Source organism: Platalea leucorodia (genome assembly GCF_965183815.1).
Source record: "Platalea leucorodia genome assembly, chromosome: 3".
Lineage (NCBI taxonomy): Eukaryota > Metazoa > Chordata > Aves > Pelecaniformes > Threskiornithidae > Platalea > Platalea leucorodia.
In genome coordinates, this window is record NC_138825.1 from 21,014,359 (window position 1) to 21,030,654 (window position 16,296).

The 16,296-nt window shown below is 42.5% G+C and overlaps 1 protein-coding gene across 2 annotated transcripts; it reads left to right on the forward strand.

Moving 5' to 3' along the window:
- The first annotated feature begins 6 nt into the window (after nucleotides 1-6).
- Nucleotides 7-10,437, forward strand: SDE2 (SDE2 telomere maintenance homolog). 2 transcript variants are annotated; one of them, XM_082307949.1, is made up of 7 exons: nucleotides 7-139; nucleotides 754-871; nucleotides 3,036-3,147; nucleotides 3,676-3,845; nucleotides 4,584-4,695; nucleotides 5,332-5,740; nucleotides 8,761-10,436. In XM_082307949.1, exons 1-7 carry the CDS (start codon nucleotides 32-34, stop codon nucleotides 8,974-8,976), a joined length of 1,245 nt encoding a protein of 414 aa, XP_082164075.1. In that variant the 5' UTR covers nucleotides 7-31; the 3' UTR covers nucleotides 8,977-10,436. The 2 variants fall into 2 exon arrangements, with proteins under 2 accessions (XP_082164075.1, XP_082164076.1); XM_082307950.1 differs by lacking the exon at nucleotides 7-139 and adding an exon at nucleotides 265-367 and having other exon boundaries at nucleotides 8,761-10,437.
- Nucleotides 10,438-16,296: the final 5,859 nt, after the last annotated feature.

Genomic DNA, 16,296 nt, shown 5'->3' on the forward strand with positions numbered 1-16,296 from the left:
CGCGCCGGCCGTTGGCGGCGGCGGGGAAGCAATGGCGCTGCTGGTGCGGGATCCCTTGGCGTCCCGGGCGCGGCCCTTGCCGCTGCCCCCCGGCGGCGGCTCGGTGCGCGGCCTCCTCCGCCATCGCGCTCGGGCGCTGGTGAGTGAAAGGTGGCGGTCGGGGGGAGGAACCGGTGGCGGGCGTGGGGGTGCGGCGTCCCCTCAGGCCTCGGGAGGGGGTGGGTGAGGGCGCTGGGCTACCGGTGGCTAGCAGGCCGCATGTTTGCCCTCGCCCCTTCCCCGCTCGCCGTGAGGCCTCCCTCTCTGGCCGTCGTGACTGTGAGCACGCTCCTCGTTGCTGTCGCTTAGCCGAGCAGGAGGGTTTGCTGTAAGAGCGTCCTATAGCCTCATATATGTTTTGTTTATATATAGAAGATCTCAATCTTGAATTCTTTACAGTCCAAAAAACGTGGGGTTTGTCTGTTTGTTTGTTTGCTTGTTTTTAATACAGAGCGTTTGAACGCTTGGTGTAAATTTTCCCTTAGCATGGCTTTTCCACATTCATGTTGACAAGCTGGTTTAGACTGTGTTTAATCTTTCGGCAAACAGGAATTAAAACAAGCACCACAGAGAATATTTATGCTTTTAAGATCATCTGATTTTTGCTTCCCCTCTGTTCCTATAGGAAGGAATTTAAACATTACTCCTTAATGATTTACTTTGTCAGAATGTTTCGTTTTCAGTCAATCATATGACTCAATTTTCTGTTTTTAGAATATTCCTGAAGAAAGTCTGTATGTGAAATGTAACGGACGACTGGCTAATGATGAAGATGTATTGCAGAATGGAGCTGTTTATAGTCTGGAACCAAGACTTTGTGGTGGAAAAGGAGGTTTGTTGCTTCACTGCTTCTTACTGCTTAGATTCTAAGATTAGAAAACTTTTATTATGCCGTAGTCTATACTGATAGCAGCAGTCCTAATCTATTTGCAGATCTTTTGTAATGTGGATGACTGTGATATAATGTCTGTGAGCTCAAACCAAAGTCCACATGTAAAGCTGAGAATTGACCAGGGAAGCTGCAGTTCAGCTAACAACTTTGCTGGCATAGCTCTTCTTTACATCCCTGGTCAGCTTAGCTCTAGTAGTAGAAATCTGTAATGTGCACCAGAGTGACTTTAGAGTTGAAATTGTGTTTAAAAGCACCTGGCTTCTTAGGTTCCTGAGTTTCATTCATGGTCACTTAGGACAAATATTCCAGGTACAAATAGCCTGTGATTTGAGTGTGTGATATGACCTAATTGATTCTGTCTTCTCTTATTTGAAAAAAACATCTAGATGCCAAGATCTCAGTGGCCTGAGAACTAAAGAATTCAATCTAAACTAGACTCCTTATGTTGATAAAATATTTTAACTGTGTTATGGAAGATGTATGTTAATCGTGTAAAACGGTACAGCCACTGACAGTGTGGCACTCCTAAAACGGAGCGTGATGGGTGAAGCGAGTTTGGCAGAGTATTTGAGTGTAATTGGAGTCAGTATGTTTGCTCTTTGAATCTGGTTCTCAGAATTTTCCAGCTGTTGAGCTAAAATGCTGAATAATTGTTGTGCAGCCTTGCATCAGGCTGTGGCTCAGCTTACTTTGCCTTCTTCAGTTTTAGGTAGAACTGGAAATAAATATTGTTGCTATAGCTTATGAGGTATTGTGGTTTCTTTAAGTGCCCTAAAAGTGGTGCATATGGTGTAAGTTCATAGTATAGGATGCTTCTTCCTCACCTATTATCTGTCATCTTCAGTTATCCTGGGATGACACAGGATACGTGTTCTGTTATTCACTCTGTGTTACTGATTTGCCGTTGGGGTCCGTTTAAAATTGTTCTGTAACAATTTTGTCTGCTTTCTAAAGCGTTCCTTTTGTTTTGACTTTATAACTTAAAAACCTGATAAAAACAGGCAAGCAAACACGGGTCAGAGCTGTTGAGACTTACTGTGTGATCTCAAGGGAATACAGATCATGCAGGCTTAGAGAACTGAGCATTTTATTATCAGACCTAATACAGCACCTGCGACCTTAGTGAATACATTGCTGTTGATTTTTGGGAGCGTGCCTGGGTAGGTGTAGCAGCTAGGTCTGCGTTCTTCAGAATGTAAGCATGTTTCATGAGCTACAGAAATTCCCCTCACCAATGGCAGCAATTGGTTTTATTAGCTGAACACAGTACTTTTTCTGCCTCGTGATACAGTAGGCTGTCTGGATTGGTTACTATTTGTAACACTCCTTAAAGGTACTTTTGGGGCACTGAAAAGTATAGATTTGTTCAGCTTCTAGTTAAAAAACAGTGCTTGGCACTTTCAAATTGCTTGAAGGATTATATTAATATTAATCCACATTGTGTTTCTTTGAGGTAGTTAAACAAGTGTCTTTCTCCATCTGGAGGCAACATAAGGTGGGACTGAGTGAGAGAAATCAGCAGCCTTGCCTATGAGTAATTGGTGGCTGAGGAGTGTGTAGAAATCTATTTTGAGGGGCTCTCCAGTATAACATTGTACATCATGATCATCTTGATGAAGCGGCTAAAGCTATCTCCTAAAAAAGTTATTTTTTGTTAGATTTTTGAAAGGGGATTTAAGTTTGATAGGGGCTAAAGGTGCTTAAGGGGGAGGTATATCCTGGCTGAATTAGAAAGGACCCAAAATGTTATCTTGCGACGAAAAAGGTTTCAAACCATTTTGCTGGGGGATCCAGAAATAGGCTTTCACGTTAGAAGTGCTGCACAGATTCTAGTAAATTTGGAGTCTGTCTGATGTCATAGCAGGAGTACAAAAACGAGATGAGTTGTAAATGCTGGATACCTTTTTTTCTCTTGGTATTTCAGCATTTCACCCAATGACAATTCTTCAGCATGTTGCAACTTTCAACTTACTCTTTATTTCAGTTGCATTGAGGGAAAATGTTGAATTCACTGTATTCGTTTTCCATAATTAATTCTTTTGTTGTGTACTAGCTGATCTCCATTTGTTTCTGTTTAGCTAATTCTTGATTGCTTTTTTCTCAGGGTTTGGATCTATGCTGCGAGCACTTGGTGCTCAGATTGAAAAGACAACAAATAGAGAGGCTTGCCGAGATCTCAGTGGAAGGAGACTTCGAGATGTCAATCACGAAAAAGCGTAAGGCATTTTCTTAGAAGCTAGAATTATAAGATAAACTGACCGTGTAGTTCACTGTTAACAAAAAAGTTCAAACGACACGTTGTTGTAGCAATGAAATTTTATTTTGAATACTAAAAAGAGCAAAAGTGAACTCTTAAGCACAGACAGACTGGAAGCCAACAGAATTCTTCTGACTATAATTATACTACTGCAAAATAGAAGTGATTGTGCTGCAGCATGCTTCTGAGAGACTGTTCTGTGCAGCTTTGTTTTCTCATCTGCAATTCTCACAGGTCTGCAAGACCATGATATTGGGGATATGTGACCTTATTGTTGGTTCTGGCTTCCAAAATAAACTTTACGCTCTTCTCTGTAGGAGAATCACTATATATTCCTTCAGTAATTCCCCTGGGTGTTGTTAGTTGTCTTTTCCTTTTGTCTCCCATCCTAGCAGGTGGTGGAAGCATTCAGTAATTGCAAAGCAACAAACTGAAATTACATTAATTGTTGGAAATGCTCTCATTTTCACTGTTCTGTCACCTGCAGGATGGCTGAATGGGTGAAGCAGCAAGCAGAACGGGAAGCAGAAAAAGAGCAAAGGCGCTTGGAAAGGCTGCAGCGGAAGCTTGCGGAGCCAAAGCACTTTTTCACAAATCCGGACTACCAGCAGCAGTGTCATGAAATGGCTGAGCGACTAGAAGATTCGGTCCTTAAAGGTATTGCAGTTTAACCTCACTTTCTCTCCTCAAAAAATAAAGCAAACTAAAAACTCCTATAGCCTCACTCCAGTATGAAAATTTAAAAAAAAAAAAACAACCTGCTGTCAATAACTCTTTCAATTGAATGAAATTTTAAATTCCGGTAAAATTCATTGGAATTAATTTTTCCTTTTTGGCTACTGCTTCTCTTAAATTGCATTGAACAGCTTAACACTGATACTGCACACAGATGCTTCATCTTGCAGTGCTACAGTGTCATCTCATAAGAAAAGCAAAACTCTGTGAAGGTAGTGCTGCTAGTTCAGCTGTAAGAATTATGTAATCATTTTCAGTGAAATGATGAAATATAAACAGGTCTTACGTAAAAACTAGAAATTGAATTCAACTACAAAATACCTTGTTTCATTTGCTGTTCTTTGTAGTTATTTTATTTACCCACGGATCGTTCCCTTGCTGGCAGCTTGATAGTGAAACTTGAGGCTGAATGGGATGTAGAACCTGAGAGTTCAGTTCAGGAATCCAATTTTAATTGACTCTGTGCCTTAGTAAAGCCGTGTAGGAAAGCTTTTGCTGCTATTTAGTTTATTTTGAAGCTTTGAGTCTACATGAATGTGCACCAATAGTGATTATTTTCAGTTAGTGTTTTAAATTGCATCTGAAATTAAAGGATAAGTAGAATTTACAACATATATGAATTGTGTACTGATGAAGTAGACTTTTAACTTTGTTTTGAAGGATTGCAGGCTACTTCAAGCAAAATAGTGTCACCAGAAAGTGGTGATAGTCGGAAGCGTCCAGGTGAATCTGGAAAGAATGGAACAAGATCTCGAAAAAGAAAATGTTTTTGGTAAGCATTGTGCCTTGTTTTTAGACTCAAGTATTAAGCCTTGAACAGGATGAAAGGCTAGATACGTACAAGTAAGCAACATCTTACCTGAGGTGTAGACTTAAATAGGAATAAGTAAATCTAACTGATTAAATCGGAGAACTGAAAGGAAATGGTGTGGCATTCATATAATTCTGTCCCACCTGGAGCAGAGAAACTTTATTTGCAAAAATATGCACCCTTGCCTGCCTCCCCACCTTCTAATATGGTTATATTCTACTACCTCCCATTGTCCTTTTCTTCATTAATGAATTAAATTTACAATGAACTTGAAAAAAAAAAAATTTTTTTCCTGGCATTTTTCACCTAATGTAACGTGAAAGAGAAGCCTTAATGATTCCAGTGGTGTTTGGAGTAGCAATAGGCAGCACACATTTCTGTATTGGGAATGCTGTAAAAAGCTGGTTTTGGGGATGTTGGGTCTTGTTGAATATTAGCAGCTCTTCCAGGTACTAAACTATCCTAAATAGCTGCCAGAGTAGTTCACTGCAGCTCTCTGAAGTGAGTTTTGGAAAGAGAAAAATGACAATAAAAATAATTTTTTTAAAAAAAGTGAAAATAGATGAATATTCATTAGTAATGTACTGATTGTGCCAGGCTGGGATTGGAAGGATTGGATGATCATGACAGTTCGGATTGCGAGGATGACAGTGAAGATGACTCCCCTCATGCATCTGACGGCAGTTGTCCATCAGGCAGCAGATATAATGAAAATGCTGGAAACGCAAATGAATGTTCAAGCAGCTCTGTGGATTCAGTAGAGGATAGTCCAGCTACCAGTGCAACCGCAAAACCACTGGAGCAGCCAGAAAGTACTGGAAGAGATCTGCAAGGAGAGACACACGCAGGTGGGCAAACTGAAATTCCAGCTGATGAAAACAGTAAAATGACAGAGCCCTTGAAGGAAGAGGCCCAAGAAAAGAAAGAGGTAACCCAAGCTCTGAAAGAAGAGAAGCAAGAAAATGTTTCTTCTGAGGCACAGGAAACGAACCAGTTACAGAGCACAGTAAGTACGAAGCAGTACAAAATGTGGTATGTCTTTTTCTTCAGCTGCTTTTACTCAATCACTTTTCCCTTTGTGGATCACAGAAAAGGGGAGGGTATTTGTATCCTATGACTTCAACGCATTAGATGTAGGTGCTTGAATTAGAATCATAGTCTCCCTAACAAGCTAATAGAATCTCCAGAGTTTGATTCAGAGCACAAAAAATGCCAAGGTTAAGAGGAAAAGCAGCTTAACTGAAGATGCATTGTGTGACTTAGGAAAAGGGAATGTAGCAAGTTAATGGAAACTGCAGCCAAAGAAGGCTCTTGTTGATGGCGTCTCCATGGAGAAAGTTCAATTGGAATATGGTAACATTGTCTTGAGAGATGCTAAGTAGAATGGGTCAAGGAAGAACTTTATATTATAGATTGTAGTAGTGTAGAGTTTCTACTAAGATGCAGTTGCCCTTGACTGTCTGTAGTGTCTTTCCTGCGATCCATGTTTCCCATTGGGGTTTTTTGGTTGTTTTTTTCCTCCTTCTACATAAACAGATACACTCTGGATCCAAAATTCTTTATTGAGGGGGAAAAAAGGAAAATAAAACCCATTTCTAGAATGAAAGACTCTTAATCAATACTTTTTGAGACAGTACCAAACACTGTCCAATTTGCCTAATCTTAATTATAACATAATTTGACCTTAATGGTTATAATTGACGTCAGTGTTTAAATTAGAAGTTGTTCCAAGTAGATGTCCCCTAAGCCAATCAGCTGATCAGTCTTTCTTAGTTTCTATTACAAAAAGACTCGAGTCTAGTTCATAGAGGACCCTAGTAGTCTGGTGCAAACTTCAGTTCTTCGCTGACCGTTGGAAGTCTGAAAGCAGCAGCTCCTTCCCTAGAGAGACAGGATTAGTATCAACGATGGGCTTCATCTGAACTGCGAAGGATGGTGGAAAAATGGTTTTAAAATGGATCGTCTGGTGTGCGCGTGGTGGGAGCAGGTCTGTACTGTTGCCATGCAATTGTCTCTGCTGGCAATCTGGGTTGGTGTCACGGCCCTTAGCCAGATCAGGAGCAGTGCTGACCGTGAGGTTCCTTCCCTGGTGATTGAGAGGAGGATGGCTGGGATTCTTTTGCTGAAGAGGCTTTGGATCAGTCTTCTAGCCAAGAGAGAGAATATAGCTTTTCCCACTAAACTGATGAAAGCCCTACTAATATTTGGCAGTAAAAGGTGCCAATACTTGTGCTTCGTTGTCCCTTGCATAATATTACTATTAAAATTTTTTGAGTGTAATGAATCTGGGCTTATTCTAGCAGTAAAACAAAATGTGGCGCTTTTTTTTCGGGCTAGGGAGTTGCTTGGATTTTCTGCCTTGTTTCAGCTTGAGCAGAAAGTCTACCATCAGTTGCCACTGCCAGTGACTGAATTCTGATAAGTGAAAGATTAATACAGTTAAGTAGAAAAAAGATCAAGGATGTAATCTGATAAATTAGAACTTTGTCATCTGCTGTACTATTAAAACTGGCAAATTTTAAACAGGATGTTTACCATTCTTCACTGTTTACTTTTTGCTGAGTATTTGTGAGACTGTCTATTCCTAGAACAGGAAACTCCACCAATGCTGTGGCAGATTGTTATTGCAGGTGGAAATATTTTTATAATAGTCCTTGATGGATTTTTTTTTTTTTTTTTAAAGTAGGATGAGAATAATGAGGCAACCAGTCTTTTTTTTGTATGCTTAGCAGGACAACGGTTCTAATTCTGCTAGCATTAATTGTATTTGCTGAGCTCGTAATGGAGCGCTCTCATTCCCATGGCTGGCATTGCTTGCTCTGAAGTCCCTTTGATAACTCCAGCACAATACATACCGTAAGACTAATACGTGCTTTAAGTATTGAACGAAATGGGCTTAGATTTTTGCATCCTTTTAAGTGTGTTAATGTTTGGTGTTAGTGTTTAGTGTGTTAGTAAATTCCAGTATTTGACAGTCTTTGTCCATGTTCTTTTGTGAACAAGACCCTGGGCTTGGACTAGACAATCTATAGAGGTCCCTTTCACCCTCCATTATTCGGCAAATATACTCATTTGCTTTTAAGATGAAATCTTAATCCTTGTGGCAGGATGAGATGAACTTCAGAACTTGGTCTTTTGTTCATCTTACTAAAAAGAGAGTGCTTTTATATCTATTTCTATAATTACAGTGTAACTGCATTAGAAATAACTATTCATCCTCCTTCCTGCTGCTGCTGGGGGCATGTTGGTTATATTTTACATATGGCTAAAAAGGGGCTGTTAGCTTTGCCATGCCTCTGGAAGCCAAGGTTAAGCTCCTGAGCTGCTAGGTGAGATGGTGGGCTATTGTTTTTAATTCAGTTTTCTTGGGAGTACTTAACTTCCCTGGGGATAAAACAGTGGTGACTATTTTGTCTCTAGAGGAATAGGATTAAATACTGCCACTTACTTTTTTATTCTTCATTTTCGGCATTCCTCTATTGCAAGTAGAATGCGTTAATTCTAGTGGCATAATCTTAAAAATTCAGCGGTGTGTATACCTTTTAAAATGACCGGTGCTGCTTCTGTCTTGGAGGCTGTGTATACTGCAAACCTAAGCACATCTGCAGCTTGTCTGGAAAAGTTAGAGCGAGCCTTTAACAAGCTAGCAGAGGCACTGCGAGGAGTAGGATTATAGCAGCACAGTTGGACACCGGGTACAAAGCTCACCTGGGCATTCACCCCGCTCTTGGGTGTGTTATCTCTGCTAAGATTTGCATGTTTTACGATGAGGCCGCTGGCTAGCTTCAGTTTGCTTGTACAGGATGCAGTAATACTTTGCCTGGGTAGCATAAGTACTGTTAATAATGAGAATATCCAACATAATACATATGGAGACATTGCTCAACTTTATTAAGTAATTAGGAGTTTGAGATAATCCTAATTGAAGGTCGTCTGTAGAATGAAGCATTCTGTCTACACTTGTTCCTCCCTCCCCAATCAGGAAGAAAATAAAAATAGTCTGATGGGATGTTTTTCTCTTTGCAGGAGGTGGAACCACTAGACCTACTGGCATTCAACTCTGCTGCTGAAATGGAAGCCCTGGGTTTAGATAAACTGAAGATGGAATTGATGGCTTTAGGACTGAAATGTGGAGGCACTTTAAAGGAAAGAGCAGCAAGGCTTTTTTCAGTGAGAGGTCTGTCTAGAGACCAGATCGATCCTGCCTTATTTGCAAAGCCCTCTAAAGGGAAAAAAAAATGATTTTTTTTTTTTTTTTTTAAAAACATAATTTTATATCTGTGTGCTTTTAAATTTTTCTTATTGTGTTGTCATTCTGTACTGCCACATAGAATTCTTCGGCATCCCTGGATAGTCTTTTGTTTCTATTCTTAAGGAAGTTCAATTAACATAACACAGAGTAAGTTGCCAGATAGCGAGTTAGTTATGTGCTCAGTATTAAAGGGGTGAAACTACTATCTTTTAATAAACTTTATGAATAGTTACAACAAGTCTCAGTGCAACAGGTAGAACAAACTCGCTGTATATGGAAAGAAATAACCTGAATGTTTTCTGGAAAATGGTTGTATGAGACTGTCATCACCTATTTTAAGAACAATAGCAATCCTTTCTTAGCTTTATATTGAGTCTCCTTTAATGTGTGTTCCAGTTAGCACAGTTACAACTGTCAAATGAGGAACATTGAACTTATGGTCCAGGCTTAAAAGCTGAAGTTTCTTTATATAAAAAGAGCATTTTTATATGGATGATGTCAGTATAAATAAATACGCTGTGCTGTGAGTTTCTGTGGGATGTCAGGTATTGGTATGATATAAATTATTAATGCATGTAAGTATTTTTTTAAGAAGTTAAATAAGGGTATTTACTTATTTTGCTCTGGAAAAGTATCTGAGTGAGGGGAAAAGAGAGAATCACATCCTTAAGAAATTAAACAGAATAAAGTACACTTGCTGGCTGCTGAAGGTTAGTAACATACAGAGTGATCATCTGAAGCTGAATGGGAAATTTAGGATGGGTTTTAACTTCTTTTTTCAATGGTAAAAGCAATGGAATTGTCTCCCAGAGACTTAAATATCTGCAGTGGTGGTGCTTTATCCTAGAGCAGTGTCTGTAATCTCGGTGCTGGGAGTTACCCTGTGAGGTCGTAAGGGCTCCTTACTGGAAGGGCAGCATGCTCGCGCGACTGCGGGTGCAGCTGCCGCTTCTCTGGTTTGAGAGGCTCTTAAAAAGTGTTCAGTGCCTCAGATTTTACCACCATATGCTGGACAATACTGTGTTTATGATCTACTTACCAGACTTTCTTGTAGAGACGTTTGAAAAATTAAAAATGATCTCTCTCCTGTTCTGGTATCATACCATCCGTTTATCTGTTTTAAAGTTTGGCTCATAAAGTAAAGTTTTGAATTGTGATACTGGTAGGAAATGGGCTTCAAATGCTAGGAAATCAGTTCACTCGTGTAGTATTTAATGTGTCTGACATGAGCAGTTTGTATCTGATATTTCAGTCAGTTTTGCAATCTTAGGACCTCTCTCCTCAGAAGCTGTTTTGTTTATGCTTGGAAGTTTTGGACTGAGAGAGGGTGTTAAAGCTCAAGGATTTATTCTTGACAAACTCCATAGGCAAGCCGTTACAACAGTCGTGTTGGTGCAGCTGCGCCAAAGTGCTGGTTAACCTGACGGTTTATCCTTCCCTCACCCACGCGACCTCCCCAGGCAGGCTTTGTTATAAACTGACATGGGAAGGCAGGCTCACTGCCCCCCCTGGTTTCTGTCTGTCCCCCGTGTCCCCCGCTGCGGGTGGGGGGCCGCGGGAGCCCCGTGCCGGCAGGTGTCGCTGCGGGCCCGGGCTGCGGGGCTCCGGACCCCCAGACCCCCTGGGGCTTGGCCCTGCTGAGGACAGGGCTGGGAATTGGGAAGTGCGGAATCCATTTCTAATGCAGCAGCTGATCTCTAGGCAAGTCAAAACCACTGCACGTGCTATAGTTTTTCCACCCTCAAGATGGATTTGAGACTATTTACCTATTTGCAAGCATATTTGATGTGGTTAAATAAAGGCCCTTGGTATCCTTTCAGCCGAGCGTCCCCACCTTCTAAATTCACATCCATGAGATAAGCTTTGTTAGCATCCCAGGGAGTTGGGAAAAGGATGGGCAGGTATTTGCAGTGGTGGTAGTTACACTGTCACACGCAAACCCAGCGCTTGTGGATCTGTTTGACACAGTGTTCTGAAATCATAAATCATGGCACTTGAGTGCTAAATTGTTAAAGCACATTTAAACTCTTCTCTCTTTACTTACATATGGGATCCAGAAGTAATGAACTTTGATAAGCATTTTGCAGCTTATCATTAGTATAATCTGGTTTATATGATGAGCAGTGACTTAAATGCAGCAAATGATATAGTGGTTAAGATGTTTGGTGGCAGTAAAGCACTTGACATGTCTGACATGGTAATCTATAAGGGAGACTTGGAAAATTAAAAAAAGGGCGGGGAGAGCAGAGAGACATTAAGACTGTAAATCACATTTCTTGGGGGTTGTGACAGGACAAATGGACCCTCGGTAGAAAAGAAATGGTTTTGTTTACTGAATACGTTTCATTAGGAAACTGGAATGGCGGAGGTCACTTCAACATAATGAAGTTTTGCCAGCATAAATGTGTCAGCTGGAAATGTTACACACCAGCAGCAGTCCCACTTGGGTTTGGTGTGCTTACTGCTGCTCTCGTAAAGGCCTGTACATCGTTTGGGTCAGGAGAGCCTTCAGCTCTGTGGAAACACTCAAGCTCCTCTGTAGCATGGCAAGGATAGTGTGGGCCAAGAGAGAATAGGCCAGTTTAATGATGTATTTTGGCAATAACTCTTGCCTGAGTTATTTCCCCTCACTGTAATTGCGCTCTTGCTTCAGTTGCACTGACGCAGCCATTTCTAAGTCTACCCCATGCGTCACTTGTTTGCCTTTTTTGTTGTTGTGGATCCCTTGTTAAACCAGATCAGTTCCCTGTTGGGGCATATGATGTGGCTCTAACAAATTTGTGCCAGCACAACTGAAGTAGCGTTACATAGGGCAGGGAATAAACACTGGTTGGTGAAGGGGAACTGGAATATTTTAAACCAGCAGTAGTGCCAAACACTTTATTGGATCAACTGTGTCTTCAATAGTGTCAGAATCAAAAGAAATAATACCCTACATCTGTGTTAGAGGACAACAGCTTACGTGTACCTTGAACCAGCTTCACACCTAGGCACGTTTATTTGGGAATTGTTTAGCTCCCGCTGAGCTAAGCGGGAACAAGCACTTGCTCTGGGATACGTCCATGTAAAGGGTTAGCCTGGAGCAATTCTGTGTCTGGAGAGCTGTACAGGCGCTGGCTGGCAAGGCTAGACTTTCACCTGTCTGTAGGGCGTCCTTCAGATAATAGCTGGATAACAACCAGGACTTGGACTGATCCTTCAACGGGACAGAAACAAGCAAGTGAAGTGCTTGAAGCTTTCTTAAGACTTTGGGCAAGAAAAGAAAGATGTCAACAAATACCAGTAAAAAAAAAAAATATGAACTGAAACTATTCTAGTGTAGTATGGGCCATTTCCACAGAACGGAATGGCCTCAGAATAGAGGTGATCTTTGTAGTCCAGGGCCAAAGGATAATGCAGAGTTTGCAGTACCCTGCCTGTATCTTTCTTTTTCCAAGGATTAATGCAGCTTTGGATTTCAAAAGTGTTTCTGGTTGTAAATGCACCAAAACTGTGAACATCTTTCCAGAGAAAAGGTTCACGCTCCCATGCAAACACTCCCCCAAGAAGCAAGTAGCGTGACTTAGAGAATTCTTCTAAAGCGTCATTTTAAATGCATTTATTTCAAACATCTAGAAGATCTAGAGCACTGCTTCATGTTTCTCTTGCATTTCAGAGTTACTGACTGAAAAAAATTAATTAGTGAAAACACTGGCACAACCTGAGGGAGGGCTTGTCCTCACCTCATACAGATCCATCTATACCCCGGAAAGAAATATGAGTACATATAATACAGAAAAATAGCAGGGAACAGGGCAGGTCATTACTCAGGCAAAATATTCAAATTTGATAAAAAATTGCTTCTAGCTGGAAAGTTCAAAATTAGAGCATACTGTTTCCTTCTGTGCTGCTTTCTAACAAGCCTGTGGTCTACCGATGGCTCAGTGTGTTGGTGCCAAAAAGCAACACTCTGGGCCATCCAACATCGCCAGCCAGGAGCATTCATAGCGAAACCTGTATAATTATTGTTTTTCTGGCTCCTTTCTGTGATGCAAAGGACCAGAAACTTGCTGCTGTTAAGTGAAAATTGATATTTTCATCCCAGCCCAGAAGAAAAAACTTTAGAGAAATCAAATGTCACAAAAACACACCTGGCTTGGCTTAACAGCGTTTTTGATTTCCACTAGCAATTTCCATCTTGGGATCTCTCCGCAGCGTGCAAAGTACCAAAGAGTTCACGTTCACGAGCGTGCTGTAAGATTAGGACTGATCACCTGTTTTCTGAACTGAGCTACAGAGAAATAACTCGGGGAAGTTTAGGAAGATCATCACCAGCAGACACGGCAACAGCTGCCAGCCTTCAACCAAAAGGCTCCTTTCCCGTTTTCCTCGCCGACGCAGTCCTCTGCAACATGGACAAATAAATGAGGTACTAAAAAGCCACTTCAGTGTTTTGACCTAAACAGCATTTTGCTCGACTGTGCGGGGATTTCTTCCTTCGGTTTTCTGACAGCTTCTGCACTTGCTACTGTAGGTGGCACTGAACTAACGGCGGAGGACGTGTCCAGTTCCAGCAGCGCTGATGAAACCCTCAGCCCTTTGAACAAAATACCTGACCCGAGGCCCTGGCTCTGGCCCGTGGCGCACAGGCACGCGGTGCTGCTGCAGAGCGGGGATGTTACGTCACGCTTAGGTCATTCTGCCTGTGCCACAAACAGCCAAAATGAATCATTTTGATCCACCTGAAATTCATTCTTATCCAAGATTTTGCTTTCTGGAGAATGTTGGCATTTTAAAGGTCTGTTTGTAGCGATGTCTATTTTCAGGAAGGTGCTATTTTTAAATTTTAAAGGTTCCTCCAAAACATTTAAGCAGGGATGTTAAAGACTGCACCCTAGTGAGTTAACACAGCCACCTCCGCTGGCTTTGCTTTCAGTTGTAGCTGAGCAATTAGGGTGGCTTTGCAGATTAACATACCTAATGGCACCTGAAGGTAGGGAGGGGACAACTGCTCCGACCCGCTCCGGCTGTCCAGGAGGAGGTCAGACCTGGAGGCCGGGCAGGGGCTGGCTAATCCAGGATGGTTAGTCTGGACCTAGACCCAGCAGCTGGGCCTGCCTGGGAAGCATCCCAGTGGGCTGAATGCATGTGCTGCATGTCCTGCTTCTCCCTGCCACGTGTCTCTAACCAGGCACAAGGGATCGGGAATTTGCACAAAACTTGGAGCGCAAAAAGGAGCAAGAAGCTCTTGAAAGACCTACCTGGGCTGTATGGAAAGACGAGCAGCGTTTATAAGGAGCCAGCCGGCTTGTGAAACATCTGCTGGAAATACCGCACACCTCGGTGAAAACACGATGTCTGGTGGTTCTAGGTGGTTCCTTACGGCCTGTGTGACATTATATCCAGCGTACGGTAACGAGCTGAGACCTCCCACGGGTGGCAGAGTTCCTGACCGCTGGGCTGGATGTCGGCAGTCATCTGCGAAGTAGCGATTATGAACGGATTGCATTCATTTTCAGCAAAGAGAAAACAAACTTTTAAAGGGGATACTGGTACCTGGACTTTGAAAGGGGCAGGTTTATCATCACTGAGAAAATTAAAAAGGGAAATGTAAACAGAAAAACATAAATAAACATTAGGAGTACCTTTAAAACAAAATTACTAAATGGCTTTTTTAAAAAAAAGCCCTGATTCAGCAGTTGTTAAAAAGGACACTGAGAGCTGTGGACTGACGACATGCCTTTCCAGTGCCCACTATCTCCGGATAACTTCGTATTTCCCGCCCTGGTTAAAACCTGTTTCTTGGCCGTTCGGTACCTGCTGGTGTAGCTGTAGGAAATCCCAGCAGCCGGGCGGCTCTGGAGCGCCCTTGTGCCCCTGGAGCGGAGGCCAGAAGGCAGCAGTTGTCAACAACAGCTTTTTATTCCACTTTATTCTGAAATGCGCTGAGGTCGTGCAGGCTGCTCTCCTGCGCCGGCTCCAGGAGTGGAGAGAGGAGTTCAGGTCCTGGCTGCAAATCCAGCACTTCGCACAGGAGCTAATTTCACATTGAATTAATGGCAAAAACCAGGAGATGTTGAAGCTGTTAAGAGGCTCCTCTAAAAATATCAAAGTCCCGCGGGATCTCCGCCTCCCCCCTTCTGTTTGCCCTGGGTTCCCCTTTCCCAGACTCCAGCTGTTCCCAGCCAAAGCTGAGGAGCATCCCTGATTATCACCTTTGCCGGGATGTGGATTGGGCATCTGACTTTTCACTACGCTGGCAATTAGAAGGCTGCCCTGAAAGGCAAAGTGTCAGACACTCTTGGTAGGAGTTTGTGAAATGCAAAGGGGAAAAAAAAAAAGGGAGAGGAAATAAGGCCTCAGCAGCAGGGTAAAGCTGCAGCTTCTCATAGATTTGGAAAGAAAAGGGGAGAGCAGCCTTGGTTCAGATGAAACCGTGGAAGGATCAGACAGGGCAACGTAACTCAGCTAGCAGTGGCATTTAATATGGCTTGAAACTTTTGTTCTCTCTCCTAAAATGTAATGATAATGGAGAGAGAAAGTGCTGCTGTCCTGCCCAAACCTCTCTCATACGAAAATCTTTCGTAAGATCCAACAGATTTCCCCATGTCCAGCTCCATTGAATATTGCAGGACCTCACAGATCATCTTGCGAGCAGTGCCGTGAAGGCAGGCCAGAGCTCACGCTCGCGACGAGCTGTAACTCGGACACGCTGCCACTGCGAACGCTTACACGAGAGCTTAACTTTAAGCGTGGGACTAACGGGGCTGTTGAAGCCCTTAATGTGAACAGCACACACCTCCTTCTCCTTAAGCACCACATGGGTGCTCTGCGTTTTCACTAGCGCAGGAGGATGCCTGGTGTTTTAATGCTGGTTTTGCCTTAAAACACCTTTACATTTTTTTAAATCATTTCTGCTTATATGTCGTTCATTACGCCTCTGCACTGCTCTTCCTTTTTTTTTTTTATTTATCGCACAGCATAAATGTTAATGCTGAACCACGCTGCTGCCAGGTACGTAAGATGTTCTGTCTTTCCTCAGAGACCGTGGTGCTGCTCAGACGGAAAGGATAACATGACAGCTTGACAGCCTTTGTATGCGTTACAAGTTGTACCGATATAAAAGCAGCGAGGTAGCGCACAAACGGTATCACAGCAAATGCAGCCTGGATTGAAGATGACAGGCCGGGAGATAATTTCCCGCAGCACGGGCTGATGGCTGAAAAAGCCCCAGGTGTGGCAGTATTTCATCCCTAGCCTTCTGCCTAGGAGTTTGCGCTGTAGAAATCTCTGGAGCCTTCCCTACATCAGCCCGACCTCCGAGCCTGCTG